This window comes from Symphalangus syndactylus, chromosome 5 (genome assembly GCF_028878055.3).
Source record: "Symphalangus syndactylus isolate Jambi chromosome 5, NHGRI_mSymSyn1-v2.1_pri, whole genome shotgun sequence".
In the NCBI taxonomy this organism is placed as follows: domain Eukaryota; kingdom Metazoa; phylum Chordata; class Mammalia; order Primates; family Hylobatidae; genus Symphalangus; species Symphalangus syndactylus.
Window position 1 is genome coordinate 123,890,134 of NC_072427.2, and position 22,802 is coordinate 123,912,935.

General features: G+C 38.4%; 1 protein-coding gene across 1 annotated transcript in view; it reads left to right on the forward strand.

Moving 5' to 3' along the window:
• SHC4 (SHC adaptor protein 4) overlaps nt 1-22,421 on the forward strand; it is a 136,984-nt gene extending 114,563 nt beyond the window's left edge. The window contains exons 10-12 of the mRNA XM_055279042.2: nt 2,627-2,806; nt 11,199-11,452; nt 20,057-22,421. Of these exons, the coding sequence (XP_055135017.2) occupies nt 2,627-2,806; nt 11,199-11,452; nt 20,057-20,212 (590 nt within the window). The 3' untranslated portion in view covers nt 20,213-22,421. The remainder of the gene's footprint in view (nt 1-2,626; nt 2,807-11,198; nt 11,453-20,056) is intronic.
• Nucleotides 22,422-22,802: the final 381 nt, after the last annotated feature.

Genomic DNA, 22,802 nt, shown 5'->3' on the forward strand with positions numbered 1-22,802 from the left:
AGTAAGAGATACCACAGGGATTTGAACTCAGGTCCATATGAATTTAAAAGCTGACCTCTAGCCAGGCCTGTTAGCTCACACCTGTAATCCCAGTGACTCTGGAGGCTGAGGCGGGAGGATCACTTTAACCTAGGAGTTCGAGGCTGCAGTAAGCTGTGTTTGCATCAATGCATTTAAGCCTGAGTGACAGGGTGAGATGTCAACTTAAAAAAAAAAAACTGACTTAGCCACTTTCAAGCACTTTTGATTATATTTCACTTTCAGTAAATTTTTATGAGCAGGCACTCCTACATAAATTGTTATTTAATAATGTATAAGTTGTATACACATGTGCTAATATATTAATATGCATATATCATAAAACACACAAATATAGGAAAATTTAAAGTTAGAGTAGATGATAAATAAACATTTTTTACAAAGACTTGCTAATTACAACAGCCGGGTGCTATCACTAGATAATATCTCAAGGTCTAGTATGCATTTAGAGCATTTATTGAAAAAGAAAATAGATGTAAATCTACATTTAATTCCTGATAATTTGAACATTTGAGGGGCCAAAGCTCTGATCTGATTAGATCATTCTTGTTTATAAGCTCATAATGCAGCTAAGGAGGAGCTTATACTAAAAGAATTATCCTTAATCCTTCACTTCTTTGCAGTAATTTTTTAGCCACTTTCCATTTGTAAAAGCAAGTTTAGTTTAAACTAGATAATATAACTTATAAATCCACTTAACTAAGCAAATGGAAACTATCTTATATGTGGCAAAACTTACAAAACAAATGAGGCACCCTGTCAACTCCCCCCTCTGTAGAAACCTCACTCGTGTTTTAGGATACCCCACATACAGAGTATGACATATGACAAGATGACATGTAACAGCTGACAGACAAGGAGTAAAGGAGAAGCAGGTGGTAAGACTGCAGACTTCTGACTGGGCTTCTCCTGCTTGATGTATTCTTAGTTTCCATACTATGAGTTACAAGTATCATAGCATTATGCACCCTGATGTGAAATGCAATATGTGGTTGGTCCTTGGACCACACTGAAAAGGTTTAATGACTAAAGCAATAGAAGGACTAATGTTGTCTTACATTATGGCAATGGAATGTCACTAGTTCAGGTGCAGCCTCATAATGACCGTGAGCACATATGGCTAGCTATATGGCTAGCACATATTCTGTTTAACTAAATAATAGAATAGAACATAAATAATAGAATGAATTACTCGCATGATATGGACTTTGGAGGTTATATTCATCTGTTCTCATGCTGCTAATAAAGACATACCCAAGACTGGGTAATTTATAAAGGAAAGAGGTTTAATGGACTCACATTTCCACGTGGCTGGGGAGGCCTCACAATCATGGCAGAAGGCAAAGGAGAAGCAAAGGCACATCTTACATGGCAGCATGCAAAAGAGCTTGTGCAGGGGAACTCCCATTTATAAAACCATCAGATCTGAGACTCATTCACTGCAAGGAGAACAGTATAGGGAAAACTGCCCCCATGATTCAGTTATCTCCACCTGGCCCTGCCTTTGACACATGGGGATTATTACAATTCAAGGTGAGATTTGGGTCGGGACACAGCCAAACCATTATCAGAGATCAAGTAGAGATCTATTCTGGTCTGGAAGGTCAGGGGAGGCCTTCCTAAAGAAAGAGATGTTTAAGTTAATATCTGAAGGATGACAGTGATGGAGAAAAGGAGGGAAGAGCATGTTAATTAGAGGAAACAGCCTTTCGATGTGAGATCATACTGAAGGAAGGCCAGTGTGACCCCAGACAGAGGAGAGGAGAGAGGAAGAAGGGTAGCTGGGTAGACAGAGCAAGGCCTATAGCTTGTTAAAGAGCATGGGAAGCAATTGAAGAGGTGTGTGAAACCTCTGAGAAATATGACCGGATTTGCAGTTTTTAAAAGATTATTTGGGCTACAATGTGTAGAATAGAATGGAAGGGGAGAGAACAGATTAATAGAGGAGGAGGAGATAACCTGAGGCTTGAGTTCTTTTCACTGAATAACAGAATTAAACATCAGCAATTGGTGCAAGGCTGAGGTTGGCAAGAGCAAACTTTGAGCATAGAGAGAAGCCAGACTTCCTACTCTTAAGAATTTTATTGTATTCATTCATTCATTTCTTATTTATAAGTTAATTTAGTTCATAGGAAATAAGGATTTAAAATTAATCAGTTTTGAAAAGGAGTTTAATTACAGATATTCAAGTTCAATATGACATGTGTGTTTTCCTGATTCCTGGGCAACCCCTCTGAGCAGTGTTGAGTGCGGGTTTGTGCTGTTTGCTGAGACTATCAGCCCTCTTTCTTCCACGGCCAGTCAGTCCTCTTTGGATCTTCCTGCTTGTCTTCTGTCCACTGTTGATGCAATTGGTCAGCTGGGGGCTGGGCCTGAGAAGGGAAAGAAGCCCAGTGAAAGGGTGGCTTTCCCTCAGAGACTGGTGCTTATTTTGATTTTCCAGGTCAAACCTAAAAGTTAAGTGTTCAATCATTGTATAGGGTGGGGCATGGCCTTTAGGTTTCTATCAATTCTAGGCTCAAACATGATTTTATTTACTATTTACAAAGAAAAAACATAATGCATTGATCACTACTAATCACTACAGGTAATGTCCATCCAAGAGGGGTGCAGTCCCAGCGAGATACCTCATTATTGAAGCACACATGCCGAGTGGATCTCTTCGATGACCCCTGCTACATTAATACACAGGCTCTTCAAAGTACACTTGGCTCTGCTGGAAATCAAAGCTCAGCCCAACCACTGGGGAGCCCATGGCATTGCGGAAGTAAGTAGCTACTCACTGTCTGTATTCATTTCTTAGGGCTGTTTTAACAAATTACCACAAACAGAAATTTATTCTTTCACAGTTCTGGAGGCCAGAAGTCCAAAATCAAAGTGTCAGCAGGATTGGTTCCTTCTGGGGCCTCTGGAAGAGAACCCATTTTATGCATCTCTCCTAGCTTCTGGTGGCTGCTGGCAATTCTTGATGTCCCTTGGCTTGTAGACACATCACTCTAATCTCTGCAACTGTCTTCATATTGACTGCCCCTGTGTTTCTATTTCTTGATCTCCCTCTCCTTCCTTTTACAGGACAACAGTCACTGGATTTAGGAGGAGATGAAATGATTGGATGAGATGAGACTAATCTCATCTCAAGATCCTTAATTTAATTACATCTGTAAAGACCCTTTTGCCAAATTAGGTCATGTTCACAGGTACCAGGGATTAGGGCTTGAATTTATCTTCTCTCTTTTTTTTTTTTTTTTTGAGGCAGGTTCTCACTCTGTCACCCAGGCTTGGGTACAGTGGCATGATCACGGGTCACTGCAACCTCCGCCTCCTGGGCTCAAGCGATCCTCTCATCTCAGCCTCCTGAGCAGCTGGGACTACAGGCATGCAACAACATGCCCAGCTAATTTTTGTATTTTTTGTAAAGACAGGGTATCATTATGTTTGCCCAGGCTGGTCTCAAACTCCTGGGCCCATGCCATCTGCCTGCCTCAGCCTCTCAAAGCATTTGGGATTACAGGCACCACCATGCCCGGCCTTGAATTTATCTTTTTGAGGGCTACTATTTAACTAATTGTACTATTTCACATTTCAAGAAGGCTATTTTCTTGGTATCATTTTCAGGGATTGAGTTTTCTTTCTTTACCTCCATCCTTCACCATAGTTAATATCGATTAGAGCTTTGTGGAGTTGTTTTAGGTTTCAAGGTTTAGAAATGTTGATTTTGAATAATCCTTTCAAATACTTTAAATTTACTCCCAACTTTTGATTTCTACTATGTACTTTTGCTGAAAGAAGGGCCGTCAAGGCCAGGAGATAATTTTGAATTTGTTTATTTGCATGAGTCACAGTGGCTACTGTTTCTGTTAGGGATAGCATTAATTTTATTCATTTCAAAACCCCTTAATGAGTCATCTATAAAGCACTAAAATAAGTTGGCTCCCTTCTTCACCCATGTACTGTGGGTAAAATACAATAAGACAAACATCTTTCCTGTCAAATTACTATCAGGGGTAAATGCATAAACAGGAACATAAATAAAAATAAAACACGCCAAAAGCCTATAATCAACTGAAAAATAAACAAACAAAAAATGCTTTTCATAAAATATTGAAGCTTGTTTTGTTCAGAGATGGGCATGGTGTCAAATTTGGTTTGCTCCAATGATGGAGAGCCAGTCACTGAGAAAATCCTTTTAATAGCCCAGGAGATTTCTCCAGAACTGCCAAAGACAGCTTTCCAGTTAGTGTGGCTACAATGAAAGACCAAATTTAAAAGATTTTGTTGAGCCTGGATCTCAGCAGACCATCTTAACTGTCTAGATTAAGAACCAGGGGTCCTCATTGTCAGCCAGGTGACAAGTGATCCCTCTTTATGCTGACTTCCTAAGATCACACCTGACACCCTATCCAACCAAGCTGGATTCTCTGGAAGCAGATGCTAAGATGAAGCTTGGCAGGCAGGGTCTGTAAGAGGATCAATATCAGGAAGCAATGGAGAGGAAGTAGGACTGGCCGGAGTGGGAGATGGGACTACAACGCAGGCCTGACAAAGCCTCGGCCAACACCAAAAAGCCCATGTGGTCTGTCGGAGTTGTCCTACATTGGGCCCAAATGGCTGAGCCTATATAGCCCCATTTATCTCAGTCTTGGGATGTGGGCCACACCAGGAAGGTCAAACCCTGGGCAGCTGAGGCAGAGCCAGAAGGGCTGGTCAGTTGCAGGCTGACTGCTGACACCTGGGGCAATGGTGCTTCCCTGAAGGGAGATCTGGGCAGTGCATTTCTGTGGCTACCACAGAGGACATCTTATGTGACGGGTGATGAGATGTGAAACAAATTCAGATTTTTGCTGTTAAGCTTACTCAATTGTGCAATGGGAAATGTCCTGTGTGGATAGGTAATGTTTGTTACAACTTTTTGGAAAAAACCCTTTCTGGACCTTAGATTTTATAAGAGTATATTCTTGATACCTTTCATTTCATGGACTTTTCAGAGCCACACATATTATCAGAGAACTTATTTAGTGGGTGCCCCAAATTAGGTGATCTGGAATATTCTTTGATTCACAACTCCAGTTCCTTTATAATTTAGTCTTCAAAGTTAAAATTATTCATAATCCAAGCAAAGGAACTTTGCCTTTTGTCATAGGCAATTCAGTAATATGAAATGGCAAAATTAATACATAACAAAATTTCTATCATTCATTGAAAGTAAATAAAGTCTGCCTTGTCCAAAATTGTAATGTCAAAATGTATTTTCTCTGACTCTAGCCTTTTTTCCCCACCTTTCTCCCTTTCCCTGCTTTGGTGGTAACATATTTAATAATTTAGGCCTTTGGTACGGTCTCTCTCTTTATTTCCTATTAGGATTTAATGTACCATAGCGCTCTTGGGCTCCTTGCTGCCCTCTTGAGGTTAAATTCAACATTGCTCCCTCTAAAACAAATCCAACTCCAAAACCTTAAATTATGTTGATTTAAGAACATTTAATAAAGAGATGGGGTGAGGCTTCGTGGCTTAGCTGGTTAAAGCACCTGTCTAGTAATGAAGAGATGGAGTGGGGATAGCTTTATACACACTTTTTAATAAAATGTCTTAACTGCACCTTTAACCTTCCCCCATAATGGATCCTTCTATTTTCTTCCTTCCTCCCTCAAAAATCTTCTTTAGCTTCTTTAGGCATACTTAGCCTCCCTTAGCCAGAAAAAAAAAGCTTTTGATAATTCAGTATAACCAAACCAAACAAAAACAAATCCAGAGTTACTAACCTAATATCTCTCAGGCGTGCTCGTAGGGCTCCTCAGTTCATCCTGTCACACTACCAACAGAAAGAAAGGTTTTGACACAATCTTTATTCTCACCAAACATGGCAGAAAGATTCCATGAGTTCTGGTACTAATTTTTGTTTTGATTTATTGTTAGTTTCTGTCTCAGTTGCCATAACAAATACCGCCCCCGCCACCCTGCCAAATGCTGTAGTGTAAAAAGGGCTGACATTTATTTCTTTTACCTAAAATCTCAAAGATTAGTGCCATGGGATTGGTAGGGTAGCTTTGTCATTCTCAACATCTGGTTTCCATCTCTGGTCCAGAGTGGCTGCTTGGGCCCTCATCATCACATTTGCACTCAGCTAGTGGGAAAGGAGAAAAGCAAGAGGAGCACATATATATTTCTTTAAAGGACATGACCCAGAAGTGGCAGACATCATTTCTTTTCACCTGCCATTGGCGGGCCACAGACATGTGGCCACACTTAGCTGCAAGGAAGGCTAGAAAAATTACTCTAGCTGGGTGCCCAGCTAAACTTAGGAGTTCTGTAATGTAATGAAAGGGAGGATAGATATTGGTAGACGACTAACTGTCTCTGCCACAAATATTCGTGAACTTTTCTTTTCACATAGAACATATTTGCCCTCTTCCCAAGGAAGACATTGCAAGTACTTATACCATTACAGCATCTAAGATTAGATGAAGATCCTTATTATCTGCCAAGTTGTCTGCCACCCTCCATACCCCAAATTAGTGGGGGAAAAGGAATAAGGTAATTGCAGTAGAAACTCACATTCACAAAAGGGAAGAATGCAACAGTGTGGGAGAGCAGTCACTGATCTACAACAATGACCAAATCTGGCCAGGCTAGAGTTGTGAAGACTACATGAGCTGGAAGTGGAGAAAGCGATTTGCCTGGATCCTGGTTCAGCTTTAGGAAAGGACTTTTGGTGTCCACTGTCATCTGTGGATCCAGATGATGCCATGTGGGTTGTTCCTACCATTGTTCTTCATGTGCATACTTAAAGTAGATATTGGAGAAAGTGCCTTTCTTGGGGGCTTCGCCACTTTTACAGCCTATTTCCCACTGTAGTCGTGAGAGATTAGAGTTTGCTTCAGAGGCCAAAAGCCATGGACTAGAAGGGATTGTGATTTCTTTGGCAATGTCGTTTCCTTGAAAACTTGGCAGGATTCCATTTTATTAGCTTAGAGGCAGTTCTGTATGAAGTTTTCCACAATATTCCTTTATTGTCTTTTTATTGCCTAAAACATCCATAGTGATATCCCTTCTCTCTTTCCTGTTATTGGTAATTTTCTCCTTTTTACTTGATCAGTCCTCTTTTAGGTTTATTAATTTTATTTATCTTTCCAATGTGCCCAGGTTTTGGTTTAATTTTCTCTGTTTTTTGTTTTTGATTTCATTGATTTCCATTTTATTTTTATTATGTTTTCCTTCTACTTGCTTTGGATTAAATTTTCTCTTTTTTATCCAACATCTATTATATTTTTTAAATATTGGCTTCATAGTTTTATTTTCATAATAAAATATTTATTCCCCCTGACCTTTATAGATTATGTGAGGTTGGGGATCTAACTTAATTTTATCCATGTTTGTCAATTTTCCAAACACTATTGATTGAGTAGTCTCCTCTTTTCCCTGATGCTACTTTCTATTATATCAAGCTCTTAGTATATATGTGAATTTGTTTCTGGGATCTTTATTACGTTTTTTCTATTGGACCACTTGCCTTTTCTCAACCAGCGTCTTAATTACTATATACTAATTGCTATGCGTTTGTAACATGTCTGACAGACATTTAATTCTTCCTTTACATTACAAATAATTTTTCTCTGGGTACTATCTGAACCTCTCTCTCATTTATGCTTAACATTTCATGTTAACATCTTTTTCTACCAAATTTTCGGATACTTTGTGTAAATGAACATGTTTTTCCTCTCAATGCAAATACATTTTTATTTTAGAGTTTTCATACACCCAGTAATCCATACTAATAAACAGTATACAGTTAATTATCATTATTCACAGTTTCCATATTTGAGAATTAGCTTACTTGCTAAAATTTAGTTGTAACTCCAAAATCAATGCTCATGGTCCTTTTGTGTCATTTGTGGCCATGCACAGAGCAACAAAAATTTTCAGTCACCCAGTGTGCACATTCTCAGCTGATGTCAAACAAGACAATGCTCCGCTTTCTTGTTTCAGCTCTCAGTTATAATAATCCCCTTGTATACCTCCTTATTTTACTCTTCTCTTTTAGAAATTTGTCTGTATAAACATACAATCCTCACTATTTTAAATTGCTCTATAGTATTCTATTGTATGAGTGCATCATGATTTATGTAATCAGTCCCTTGTTGATGGACATATCAATTTTTCCAGTGCTTTGCTAAAATAATAATACTATAAAAATTGTATTACACGTGCTTTTTAAAAAGGGATTCATCAGTGTGCCATCTTTACAGTTCATATTGGTTTCTTTAAATGTCTCATCCTTTCTTTCTCATTGAGATTACTTTCAATTATTTAATCCAGATTTTGCATGTTAGATTTTTTTCTCTTCCTTAAACTGTATTTTCCCTTTTAGAGGTTTTGCCCATTAGATCCATTTGGGTGTGGATAGCCATATCTATACTGTGCTTTCTTGAAGGTCTGATTGTGAACAATAAGTCTTTAAGTGCCAATAGGAACTCCAAGATGATATGATTATTTTCTTCCATAAGTCCTATCACTTTTTTATGGTTTCAATTAAATCTAGATTGGCCTTCCTTATTACTTCCTTAACCTTCACTACTTCTTCTCAGAAAATATGGTTATATCAATCCAACAATTTATTAAATATTACACATAAATTATATATAAATAACCATATTTAGATTATAATTATTATTGTCAAAGTCAACTTATGCATTAGAAAAGGAGCAAGATAATGGATAATGTACCACAGTGTTAAGAGCGATTTTATTTAGTGATGAGACCATAGGTGATTAATTTTATTTGTTTTTCTCTTTCCTAGATTTTAAAAAGCTAGTATGTGTAACTTTTAAAATTAAACAAAATAAATTGTCATCTATTCTGGCAGAATCAGATTTTCAGCAAATGTTTGGATGATTGAAATCTCCCAGCGGAGTATCTTGTCCTTGTGCTAATTTGGGAAACTGTTAGGGAAACATTGTCCATTTCCTCTGGTTGGCCCATGATCCGTTGCCTCTTTTCAAGATGATATAATGTCTGTTTTTCTATTGTTTCGTCTTTGTCCAAAAGCTCTTCACCATAATCTCAGAATAGACCAAAAGCCATCATGCATTAAGATGTGTATACCCACACACACTGCGTGCATGCATTCCTCCCACACTCACACACTTTTTCACACACACAGACACACACATAGCTACTCATTAGAAGTTATCCATTGTGCCTGAAAGCAGGCAGCACTAAGGCCAATTACAAGTATTATTCATCAAATTGCCATACATTTTGTCAGGCTATTTCTGGCAGCAATAGAAAAGATTTGATTGTAGAAGAGAGTGTTTCCAGCCATTAGATTTAGATTAATGATATTTTTTAAAAGATCTGTTTGTGAATACTGCATTGTAACTGTGTGCAGAAAGAAGCCCTCAAGTAGGGACAAAACTATAACGTATTAATAGTAGAATTGAATTACGACTACAGGACACTGGTTGCCTACACCAGTGACTTCATGGGATGATCATGTGTAAATTGTAGTCATACAAACTCATAGTCAAGAGAATTTCTCATTTGCAAGACCCTTACCTAAGGACACATAAACACTTCTTTGTGTTTATAAAGATAAAGACTGGTTTCTATTTAAAACACCCTTTGTGTTTAAAAAAAAAAAAAACAAAGTCTAGTTTCTGTGGTTATTTTCCTGGTAAATTTGCCTTATTAAACATACAAGTTTCAGACATAAGAACCTGATTTCAGACATAAGAATTTTACGTTATTACTTCTGGAGATGCTGAAGGCTACCCCAAGTAAGATTAGCCTTGCTACCTGCTAGGGACCTTTGTGGGTACTACTGAAGCAGAGTGGCTAGATTCTACTAAAAGAAAGATGTTCACATTCAAGGCAAGGGCTTTAGAGTTTAGTAATTAAGAATCTAGGCTTTGGAGTCAGATGATCTTGTTTCGAATTTCAGATCTACAACTATTAGCAGTGTAAATTTAAGTTCCTTAACCTTCGTTTTTGTTTGTTTGAGGCAGGGTCTCACTGTCGCCCAGGCTGGAGTGCAGTGGCGTGATCTTGGCTCATTGCAACCTCTGCCTCCCTGGTTTAAGCGATTCTTTTGTCTCAGCCCCCAAGTAGCTGGGACTGTAGGCATGTGCCACTATGCCTGGCTTTTTTTTTTTTTTTTTTTTTTTTTTTTTGTAGAGACAGGGTTTCACCATGTTTCCCAGGCTGGTCTTGAACTCCTGAGCTCAGGTAGTCCACCTGCCTTGGCCTCCCAAAGTGCTGGGATAACAGGCATGAGCCATCCTGCCCGGCCACCCTTTCTAAAGATTCATTTCCTAGCCTGTCTAATTTTGAGAGTTAAACAACATAATGTATATAAAGCATTTAGCAGTTTCTATCACACTTGATAAATGAGAACTATGCAGTAACTATTATCACTATTATGAGTGTGGATAGTACTATAAACTGCTAACTGGAGGTCCCTTCCCATCCCCAGTGCTCTCAACTCTGGACAACACTTATTCAGCAGCGCTTTGGGGAGCTGCCTTGGCCTGTTCCTCCCTGATGATTTGTCTTCTTTTACCTCATCAACTCTTTTTGTCCAGGCGGGTGAATGACACAAACAACAAAGTAGTCCTTTAGTTGGAATGCTGTGAGATTTAGCAAAGTTTTGAAGTTTTGGGTCAGAAGAATGACTAGACACACATTAATAATTTGGTTTTAAAAAGGGGGGACAAGAGCTAAATGCTAAAAAGTGAGGATGGCCTAAAGTTATTATAGCTATTTTCAAAGTGTTTGGAAACATTGTAGAAATTATTTGTAATCCAGGTACAGCATAAGCCTTTTTCTCTTTAACATGCAACCCCCAGGACATAAAGAGCCTCTCTCTGCAGTTATAAAAGCTGTTCTCATGGGTCTGTTCCATTTCCCATCTGAAAGAAAAACTCCTGCACCTGGGCAAGGCTTCCCTGGTAATAGAAGCCAAAGGCAATGTTTGGCTCTACCATTAAATTAAAGCCTGTTGGGAGTTCTGTAAACAAAAACCTCATTTGTTCCCCAAGCAGTATTATTTAAACAGTGCCTGGCACACAGTAGGACCTCAGGTTATATTTGCTGAGTGAATACATGAATGAATGGATGGATGAAGAGGTAACTCAATGATGTCTCTCTTTGTGTTCTGACTTCAGAGGCACCAGAAACTGTTCAGCCGGGTGCCACAGCCCAGCCTGCCAGCTCACATTCTTTGCCACACATTAAGCAGCAGCTGTGGAGTGAAGAATGCTATCATGGCAAGCTGAGCAGGAAGGCGGCAGAGAGCCTCTTGGTAAAGGATGGGGACTTTTTGGTTCGAGAGAGTGCAACATCCCCTGGCCAATATGTGCTGAGTGGACTACAGGGAGGCCAAGCAAAACATCTTCTCCTGGTGGATCCTGAAGGCAAGGTATCATTGACTTCTCATTAGAGGTTTCACAGGATGTTGTTCTAATAAGCATACCCTGAATGATTTCCAAAACCTGGTATTGAATAGTGCTCAAGGCTAAGTGTTTGCTTTTTCTGGAACCTTCCAGCTGGAGCAGGACATGCTAACTAGAGGCTAGTGGAGGGGTTTGAGTAGGAGGCCACCCTGGAGTATCAAGCAGAGGGCAGCCTCTTTCTGCCCTTTTCAATTCAATTCAATGAATTAAATGAATACCTGCTATATAGAAGTAAAGGAATTTGCAGCTGATTGTTGTTCAGTATCACATACATAGTCCTTGCTCTCAGAGTGCTGATAATTTCATAAAACAGGTGCTTAAATAATTATAATATAAAGCTGAATGAGATAAGAATGGTTCAACCAAAGCATTATGGTGTTTCTCAGAACAGAGAGGTCATTCTGGTTGAGGCAAACTGAGAAGGCTTCTTATAGGGTCCATCATGTAAAGCAAACCTTGAAAGAAGGCAAGATTTCAAAAGGGGGACATTTGGAGTATAGAGAAGGAACCATAGGTGCAGACAGAGTAATAGAATGGTATTAAGCCAATAGAAGATGAATGACAGTAGCAAAGGATGCCTGTAGACAGAAAATTATCCTGGGAAAGGTAAGTTGGAGCCATCAATATGGGGCAGAAATGCCTAATTTGCCAGGCAGTGGGGAGGCATTGGCAGTTTTGAGACAAATGATGCAATCAAAGCCCATGTGAGTGGTGACATCAGCAAGATGGCAGAATAGGAAGTCCCAGCCCTTGTTCCCACAACAGAAACACAGAATTAACAACCCTATATTATGAGAACCACATAATTCACTTCAAAAGTTGCAGTACCTCAGATGAGCATAGAGCTGAAAACAGTCATGTTGAAACAGGTAAGAAGAACAATTTCACTTTATCTGCATCAACTCCTTCCCCAAATCAGCATAGCTCAGTGGCAGGAAGGAATTCCATGTCTCACGACCTCTCCCTTGGGGGAATGGGGGAAAGAGAAGAGTAGAGCTTGCATGCCATGTTCTGGCTTTTCAGTGGGTTGCCTGAGGGACTGGTTTCTGTCTCACTTCACATGGAGTGCTCATGGTACTGCCATATTTTGGATGCCAGGAGCCACTGAGAACAAAGAAGAGCACAGGGTAGCTTGCTGCAGCTGGCACTCCTCAGTACAAATAGGAGAAAGTACACAACTTGAAGGTTCTCCTTCAGAAGGGAGGGAGGGGAATGAAGTGTGTCCAGAATTCCAGCTTTTTGGAGGGATGCCTGATGAACCAGTTATCTGTCTTGCCACTTGGGGCACTGAAAGGAAGCTGGCATACCGTGGATGCCTGTGACCACAGAGAACAAGGGAGAGTGGGGTGGCTTGCTGCTATAGAACCAGAGAACTTGCAGTACCACAGACATCAGAAGGAGCAAGAGATTACAAGTTCCTAAAAAACTGGCAAACCTCTGTAATTGAAAAATTGAACACACAGGCCCAGAAAAGTCACATCCCCCCACAGAAGGTTTTATTTGGGCTGGTTGGTGTGATTCTTCCCTTGTGTGAAGCTAGTTTGTAAGGAAAGGGAGAGGTGGCTGTTTTTCAAATGCATAGATCCCAACACAAAGTTACGAAACTCAAAAAGAATCAGGGAAACATGGCCCAAACAAACAAATGAAATAAATCTCTAGAAACAGATCCTAAAGAAACAGACGCATATGAATTAACTGACAAAGAATTCAAAATAAGTATAATAAAGATGCTCTATGAGCTCAATAATACCATCCATGAACAAAGTCAGAATATCAACAGAGAGAAAGAAAATATTAAAAAGAGGCAGACAGAAATTTTGGACCTGAAGAATACAATAGCTGAACTGAAAAACTCACTAGAGGGGTTCAACAGCAGACTTGATTAAGCAGAAGAAAAAAACCCAGCAAACTCAAAGAGAGGTCATTTGAAATTCTTCAGAAAAAGGAACAACAACAACAAAAATAATAATTTTAAAAAGTGAAGAAAGCCTAATGGATTGTGATACACCATCAAGCAGACCAGTTTATGCATTATTGGAGTTCAAAATGGAGAAGAGAGTGAAGGAGAAGAAGGAGAGGGAAAGGGGGCAAAAGCTTATTTAAAGAAATAATGTCTGAATCTTCCCAAGTAAGGGACAAAAATGAACATCAGATTCAAGAAGACCGATGGACTCCAACTATGAGGAACCCTAAGACATTCACATCATGATACATTATAATCAAATTGTCAAAAACAGAGAATTTTGAAAGCAGCAAGAGAAGAGACTCATTATGTACCAGAGAGCCTCCATAAGACTATCAGCACATTTATTATAACCCCAGCAAGACTATCAGTGGGTTCAATATATTCAAAATGCTAAAAGAAAAAAGACTGCTAACGGAGACTACTCTATCTGGCAAAACCATCCCTTCTTTTTTTTTTTTCTTCAAGACCAAGTTTCACTCTTGTCACCCAGGCTGGAGTGCAATGGCGCCATCTCGGTTCACTGCAACCTCTGCCTCCCAGGTTCAAGTGATTCTCCTGCCTCAGCCTCCCAAGTAGCTAGGATTACAGGTGCCCGCCGCCACACCTGGCTAATTTTTTGTATTTCGAGTAGAGATGGGGTTTTGCCATGTTGGCCAGGCTGGTCTTGAACTCCAGACCTCAGGTTATCCACCTGCCTCGGCCTCCCAAAGTGCTGGGATTATAGGTTTGAGCCACCGTGCCTGGCCAAAACCATCCTTTAAAAATGAAAGAGAAATATAGACTTTCTGAGATAAACAAAAGATGAGGAGTTTGTTACCACTAGATCTGCCTTTCAAGAAATGCTAAAGTCCTTCAAGTTGAAACAAAGGGATACCAAACAGTAACATGAAAGCATATGAAAGTACAAAGCTTGCTGGTAAAGGTAAATATATAGAAAAACACAGAATACTGTAATATTATAATGGCAGTGTGTAAATAACTTTTAATTCTGGTTATAACTTTATAAAAATAACTTTTAATTCTGGTTAAAAGACAAAAATATGAAAAATAAGTCATATATCACTTAACAATGGGGAAATGTTATGAGAAATACATTGCTAGATGATTTTTTCATTGTGCAAACATTTTTGAATATATATACACAAACCTAGATAGTATAGCCTACTACACACCTAGGCTATATGGTATAGCCTATTGCTTGTAGGTTGCAAACCTATACAGCACGTTAGTGTACTGAATACTGTAGACAATTGTAACACAATGGTAAATATTTGTTTATGTAAACATAGAAAAGGTGCAGTGAAATAGGATATAAAAGATTTGAAATGGTACACCTATGTAGAACATTTACTGTGAGTGAAGCTTGCAGGACTGGAAATTGCTCCAGATGAGCCAGCGAGTGAGTGGTGAGCGAATGTAAAGACCTAGGACATTACTGCACACTTTATAAACACTATGCACTTAGACCACACTAAGTTTATTTTTTTAAATTTTCTTTCTTCAATAATAAGTTAACTTGAGTTTACCATAATTTTTTTACTTTGTAAACATTTAAATTATTTTAATCTTTTGACTTTTTTGTAATAACACTTAGCTTAAAATATAGGTTATAGAGCTGTACAAAAATATCTTCTTTCTTTATATCCTTATTCTATTTGGTTTTTCCCATTTTAAAATTTTTTATTTATATTTTTTACTTTTAAACTTTTTTGTTGTTGTTAAAAATAGAGACAGAAACACAGGCATTAGGCTAGCACTAGACAGGGGCAGGATCATCAATATCACCATCTTCTATCTCCACATATTGTTCCACAGTCTTTAAGGGGCAGTAACTTGCATGGAGTTGTCATCTCCTATGATAACAATGCCTTATTCTAGAATATCTCCTAAAGGACCTGCTTGAGTCTCTTGAGAAAATGTCACTATTTTCAGAAATATGACCTTGGCAGTTTGCTTGCTTTGTTTCTTTTTTCATCATAGATTTGCTCGTACGCAGATAATGCAACATGAGCATTCTTTTCTATTAATGAAAACCTTTTGGTGTTGGGGGTCCATGTTTTTAGTCTTTTCAAGAAGCTGTTAAGGTCTGAAAAAGCTTCTGCTAAACTCTTTTTGTTAATTTTTGAGGGGGTTCTTCTTCTTTTTCTTTGCCTGCACTTTCTTTTCCTTTTGTCTCCTCTTCAGCTATGCCTTCCTGTTTCAGTTCCAACAATTCATTAGTCAATTCTTCAGGACAATTGCATTAGGCAACAGGAATTTTTCAGCTTCATTATTATCTTATGGGATCACCATTGTATATGCAGTCTGTTGTTAACCAAAATGTTATTATGCTGCAATAACTATATAACTATAAAATATGTTAATGAATACACAAAATTTAAAAATGTAATTGGTGACATCAATAACATAAAATTGTGTGTGGAGAAATAACAGTGTAGAGTATTTGTATGTGATTGAAGTTAAGTTGTTATCAGTTTAAAACAGATTGTTATAGCTGTGTTTTATGTGAGCCCCACGGTAACCACAAAGAAAATACTTCTAGAAGATACACAAAACAAAATGATAAAGGAATTAAAGCCTATTCACTATGAAAAATCAATGAAACACAAAGGAAGACAGCAAGAAAGGTAAAACAGGACCAAAAAAAGCTTTAAGACAGAAAATAATGGTAATAGTTCTTCTCTAGTATTAACTACTTTAAATGTAAATATATTAAATTCTGTAATCAAAAAGCAGAGTGGCTGAATTGATTGAAAAAAAACAAGATCCAACTACATGTTATCTATAAGAAACTCACTTTATTTTATTTTATTTATGTATTTTTTAAGACGGAGTCTTGCTCTATTGCCCAGGCTGGAGTGCAGTGGCACAACCTCAGCTCACTACAACCTCCGCCTCCTGGGTTCAAGTAATTCTCCTGCCTCAGCCTCCCAAGTAGCTGGGACAACAGGGGTGTGCCACCATGCCCAGCTAATTTATATATTTTTAGTGGAGATGAGTTTTCACCATGTCCGCCAGTCTGGTCTCAAACTCCTGACCTCAGGTGATCCACCTGCCTTGGCCTCCCAAAGTGTTGGGATTATAGGCGTGAGCCACCATGCCTGGCAAGGACTCACTTTAGATTTAAGGACACACATAGGTTGAAAGTGAAAGTTTAGAAAAAGATATTCCATGAAAATGATAACCAAAAGAGGGCAGGAGTGGCCACACTTATATCAGACAAAATAAGTCAAAATGTCAAAAGAGACAAAGAAGGACATGATATAATGATAAAAGGATCAATTCTTCAGGAAGATATAATAATTATAAATATATATGCACATCAGGGTACCCAAATATATGAAGCAAACATTGACAGAACTAAAGGGGGAAATAGACAGCAAAACAATAACAGTAGGGGGTTTTAATGCCCCACTTTCAATAATGGATAGAACACCAGACAGATCAATGAGGAAAAAAAGAACAACACTATGAACCAAGTGGATCTAACATACATATACAGAACATTCCATCCAACAGCAACAGAATACATATTCTTCTCAAGTGCACACAAAACACTCTCCAGAATAGATTATGTTAGATAACAAGACAAGTCTTGACAAATTTAAGAGGCTGACATCATGCCAAGTATCAGTGGAATGAAACTAGAGGCAGAAGGAAAACGGTATTTCCACAGGCAACAAAAGGGACACTAGAGAAGTGGAATTACATTAAACTAAAAAGCTTCTGCACAGCAAAGAAAACAATCAGCGTAGTGAAAAGGCAACCTACAGAATGAGAGAAACTATTTGCAAACAACGTATCTGATAAGGAGTTAATATCCAAAATATGTAAGGAACATCTACAACTCGATAGCAAAAAAATAAAAGCAACCAATGAAAACATAGGCAAAAGACTTGAATGAATAGAGATTTCTCTAAAAAGACCAAAAAATGACCAACGGGTATATGAAAACATGCTCAACATCATTAATCATCAGGAAAATGCAAATCAAAACCACAGTGAGATAATACCTCACACTTGTTAAGATGGCCATTATTTTTTAAAAAAGAGGAAGAAAATAACAGGTGTTTGCAAGGATATGAAGAATTGGGGCCCTCGTGCACTATTGGTGGGTGTGTAAAATTGTACAGCCTCTATGGAACACAGTTTGGAGGTTTCTCAAAAAATTAAAACTACCATATGATCTAGCAACCTTACTTCTGGGTAATTATCCAAGAGAACTGAAAGCAGGATCTTGAAAAGATATTTGCACTCCCATGTTTATTGCAGCATTATTCACAATAGTCAAGAGGTGAAAACAAAGATCCACTAAACGATGAATGGATAAAGAAAATATGATATATCCATATAGTGGAACACCATAGAACAACCATAGAAAAGAGGGAAATCCTGTCCTATGCTACAGTGTTCTCAAGGAAATGGGTAGTTGCTGTTTGATGGGTATAAAGTTTCAGTCATGCAAGATGAAAAAGTTCCAGAGATCTGCTGTATAACATTGTACTTAACAGTTAACAATACTGTACTGTACACTTAAAAATCTGTTAAGTGTATAGTACAGTATTAACTGTTACATAACAGATATATATATATATACACACACACACACACACACACACACATACATATATAACAGATCTCATGTTATATGTTTCTTACCACAGTGAAAAATCTTGTGTGGGTGAGGTTACAAACACAAGTGTCTGCAGGGCTAGGCCAGTACTGTAAGTGAATAAAGCTGGGCGGGGGATAGAGTGAGCATAAGGTACAGTGGGCTGTGTTAAAAAAGGTACATACCCTGTGTAAGGGGGCAGTCACCACTCAGCTCCAACCAAATGCTGTCATGCAGAGCAGAGGCCCAGTGGGACCAGATTTTATTTTTTTCAAATAAGTCATAAAACCAGAGTTTTATAGGAACTCTCCCTATTTTTAATTCAAAATAGTTGAAACTCTCTGTGCGTAACCTCCCCTCCCTATCCTAGCCCCTAGCAAACTACAGCATACGGGGCATTCGGCCAGAGTGGCCTGTTTACAATCTCTGTACTTGAAAGATTAATTTCACACTTGTATACAGGATTGATTAAAGAGAAGGGGAAAGACCAGAGACAGAGAGAGTAATTAGAGGCTTCTAGGTAAAAAGTAGTGAAAGCCTGAGGCAGAATGAAGGCAGAAGAAATACAAAGAAGAAGGCAGAGTGACTTGGCATTAAGAATATAGAATGGCAGGATTGGTCAGCTGATTTGGTGGGGATGGGAATGAGATGGAGGAGATGAAAACCTGTTTGAGGTTTGGAGCCATTTGAGAGCAAATTGGTGCCATTGTGTCCTTTTCTGTAAATCCTTGAATGTGTATTTCGTAAGAACAGAGATACTCTCTTCCATAGCCATAGTACAAAGATCAAAATCAGGAAACTTAACATTTGTACAATACTATCTAAGTCATAGTCCATATTCAAATTGTGTTAATTATTACAGTAATTATGCATGATTTTAATATGGCAAAAACCAACATCTAGACAGAACTCCAAGAATCCCTTGTAGGAGAGCTGGCAGAAATACATAACGAGGTGCTGCCTTGTTGCATGCCTTCCCCTTTCCTGGATGGTTCCTAGCCACCCTCCAAACAGGAGCACGTGTATAACCAGGCCACCAAGCTGGTGGAGCCACAATGGATAGTAATGTACAGCTTCTGTCTATGCATAGGGTACTAGGAAGGGAATTCCATAGAAGGCATGCCATAAGAAAATTGAATTTCTTTGGCATGCAGACAGTAAGTTCCACGCAACAAATATCTGTGAATCAGCTACTACGAAGTCTGTGGGAAGGAGACATGAATGCCAATTAGAAAGGTCTGAGGAGGCTTCTTGGAGAATACAGGAATGCTGAGCCTCCAAAGAGAGGTAGGAGGTAGGACTTCTTCAGAAAGGCCTGCTTCTGACAGAGACAAGGTGATACGGAAGCACTCTGATTAACAGAAGATAATTACAATCCTGGGATTCATGCTTGTATACAAACCAGTTAAATAGTTATAGAGATAGTGACATAGAATATACCAAAGAATAATACTGCAAAGAGGCTGATTGCAAATTTGGATTGGGTGACAAGTGCCTACCATTTTCCTAACTTATGGGAATGGTTGCTTTAAAATGGTAATGAGGAATGAGAAAATTGTTGACTAGGGACTACAGAGTTTAAAAGCACCTTTTCTCCTAGCCCTTTGGGAAGCCAAGGTGGGCAGTGGCGCTCAGGAGTTCAAGACTAGCCTGGGCAACACAGTGAAACGCCATCTCTACTAAAATAAAAAAAAATTAGCCAGGCATGGTGGCACGTGCCTGTAGTCCCAGTTACTCGGGCTGAGGCACTAGAATTGCTTGAACCCAGGAGGCAGAGGTTGCAGTGAGTCAAGATCGTGCCACTACACTCTAGCCTGGGCCGCAGAGTGAGACTCTGTCTCAAAAAAAAAAAAAAAAAAAAAAAAGTACCTTTTCTTTTTTCAGCAAAGTATCTACTTCAGGGATATATCTGGCATTTTCCCCCTGATTATTTATATCTTTCAGGAGAACTACTATAATTTAACCTAAATATATTTGTACTTCTTTTTCAAGGTGAGGACCAAGGATCATGTATTTGATAATGTCGGCCACCTTATCAGATACCATATGGATAACAGTTTGCCAATCATCTCTTCTGGAAGCGAAGTAAGCCTTAAACAACCAGTGAGAAAAGATAATAATCCAGCACTTTTGCATTCCAACAAATGACAGTATTGAAGCACCATCACACTGATATTTCAAGAAACCCCATTTTGTATTAGGACACAAAGATAATTTAAACTTTGTAGATAAAATAGAGCACAAACTGTGAATTGCATCTTTCCGAGACCATTATGGACCAGGTCCTCTATAAAATGAAGAACTAACAAAAATTGGTCTTCAGAAATGAAAATCAGAAAAGAGGAAGAGGGTTGGTCATTTTAAAAGAAATTATATGTATGCACGGATGTCACTTTTTAAGGCCATAATGCATTGATAACAAGCTAAAAGCACAACTAAAATTTCACATGCTAACGACAACTTGAATGAACTGCTGGGGCAGTGGTATGTGCCTTTCAACTTGATAATTTGGGGGACATTTTCATATTGGGAGATTAATTCTAAGTATCTTCATGTTCTATGACTACAGAACCATTTGCCAAAAAAAAAGCTTTTCTTGCTACAAAAAATAAGTAATTTTCTTGAGCCTTATTGACTTTATTACATTTTCTGTTTAGTAGCATTTTTCACTGCAATGTTAAAATAAATATGACATTGATTTCGAACTGTGTGTATGTCAGTGGAATCAAATCAAAAGCCACTAACATGGCTGTCTGTTTCATTGGACTGTCCCATTTGCTGGTTAAAAGGATTGGGGCCCAAATCCTCTGGCCTAGCATTTCTCAGTGTTTGCTATTCAGACTGTTTAAATACAGCATGTGACAACCTGAAGAGGCCAAATCTATCAGTCATTTCTGATTTCATTATATTCTCCCCCTCTTCCTGCTAAAAAAACAAAAAAACAAACAAAAAAAAAAAACTCATGAGTGCATGGATTTAAAAGAGGGCAAACAAAACCAGTATTCTTCATATTTACTATTCACATTGGTTTCATGCTTAGTAAAAGTACAGAATCTATTTGAAATTATAGGAAAATTTCTTCTTGATCGGCTGACACTGAATCATAGTTTCTCACCTACATATATCCTTGGCACCTTGTATAGATATGATCAGACAAAATGCAGAAGGAAAAAAAAAACATTGAATGAAGCACTTGGAAAGATTTTCCACATGTAGGCCAACTGGTAAACTAACAGAGTGATTAAGCGTGGTGTACAGAAAAGCATTAAGCTGAGTCTTATCAGTGTGACCTTCAGCAAGTTGCTGAATCTGTTTGGGTTCCAGTTTCCCTGGCAATAAAATGAGCTAAATGGGCTAGGTGAATTCAGAGGACTATTTCAGTCCTAACTTATAGTATGAGTCTCTAAAAAGCAAGTTTTTCATTTGTTAGAGGTCGTTATTGATAATCAGTCTGTATAGTTAAGGTAAAAAATTAAGCTTTTCTTCTATAGTCTGTGTCCATACTCACAGAATGAATGGCACACCTGAGATCAACATTCACATAGTTTAGACTCCAAACCATTCGGTCTAAAATATTGAAACTTTGGAATACAGGGAATGATGATAAAAGTGGATTTGGTTTGAGTAGCAGAAAACTACTTCCATCCTTTTCTTGCCTTTGCAAGAAAAATGTTGTTGTTTTTTTTTAATCTTGAGTTATCTGGATATTGCCTTAACTCCATTTCATTTTGGCTATGTAGATACAACTTAGTCTTTGTGATTGTGATATATTTGCTAAGTTTTAAATAAAACTTTTGGATAGAAATCATTAGAAACCAAGCATACTGAACTCTAATATTTTACTGTAAAGGCTTATGATTTTTATTTCTACTGCCATTAATTTTTTAGATGGATTTGTTTCCTCTTACACAACTAGAATTAATGTATTTTTCACCAGTTTTCCATATACCTTAGGTCTTGATCATTTGTCCTTAAAGAGGGGATCAGCATGAGTATAGATAGTAGAAATGTATGGGTAGTCTAATCACTTTTATCAGAGACAGAGCAGGGCTGTGGTCTCAGTCTAGCTGAGCAGAGTATTAACTTGGTAGCAAGAGTTCCTGATACAAGTAGATGCAATGACTGTAAATGGTGTCAGCAGTACACATGGATAATCAGTATTTGACGGTAATAGTATAGTAGTTAAATACAGCACTTAAAAATACCACAGACACAGTTAAAACAAAAGGAAACAATAAAAGGAATGTCTGCATGCTATTTTAATCTCACATTCTTTATCTGTCTTAAAGTGGAAATCCATTTGCCTATAAATACCTGTAAACGACTTTAAAAAATAAATGATTATTGCTTTGTGACAATTGACAGAATATGTCTGATGTTTGGGATTTGGAAACTGTCATTTGTAAAATGGATCAGGGAAACACATTGGCTCAATCAAACTGGATAATTCAAGGTGAGTTTAGTAAAGGGACTATTTACAAAGGTGTGAGCAGAGTTTAGGGAAATCAGGAGGGAGAATGCAGTGCCCTGGGACCAATTAAGGGAGAAAGGGAAAGAACAGCTAACAGAATCTGGAGAGGGAGCTGTGTGCAAGGGCTGCCTTTTAGGAGCTGTGGCCTGTAGTGGAGGAATGCAATCAGCCCTGCCGACTTAACTAAGAGGCAGTGAGGGGCATTCATAACCCAACATTTTTCTGCTCCCCCTATCTGTCTCCTGCTGGGATTCTCCACTGGCCCAA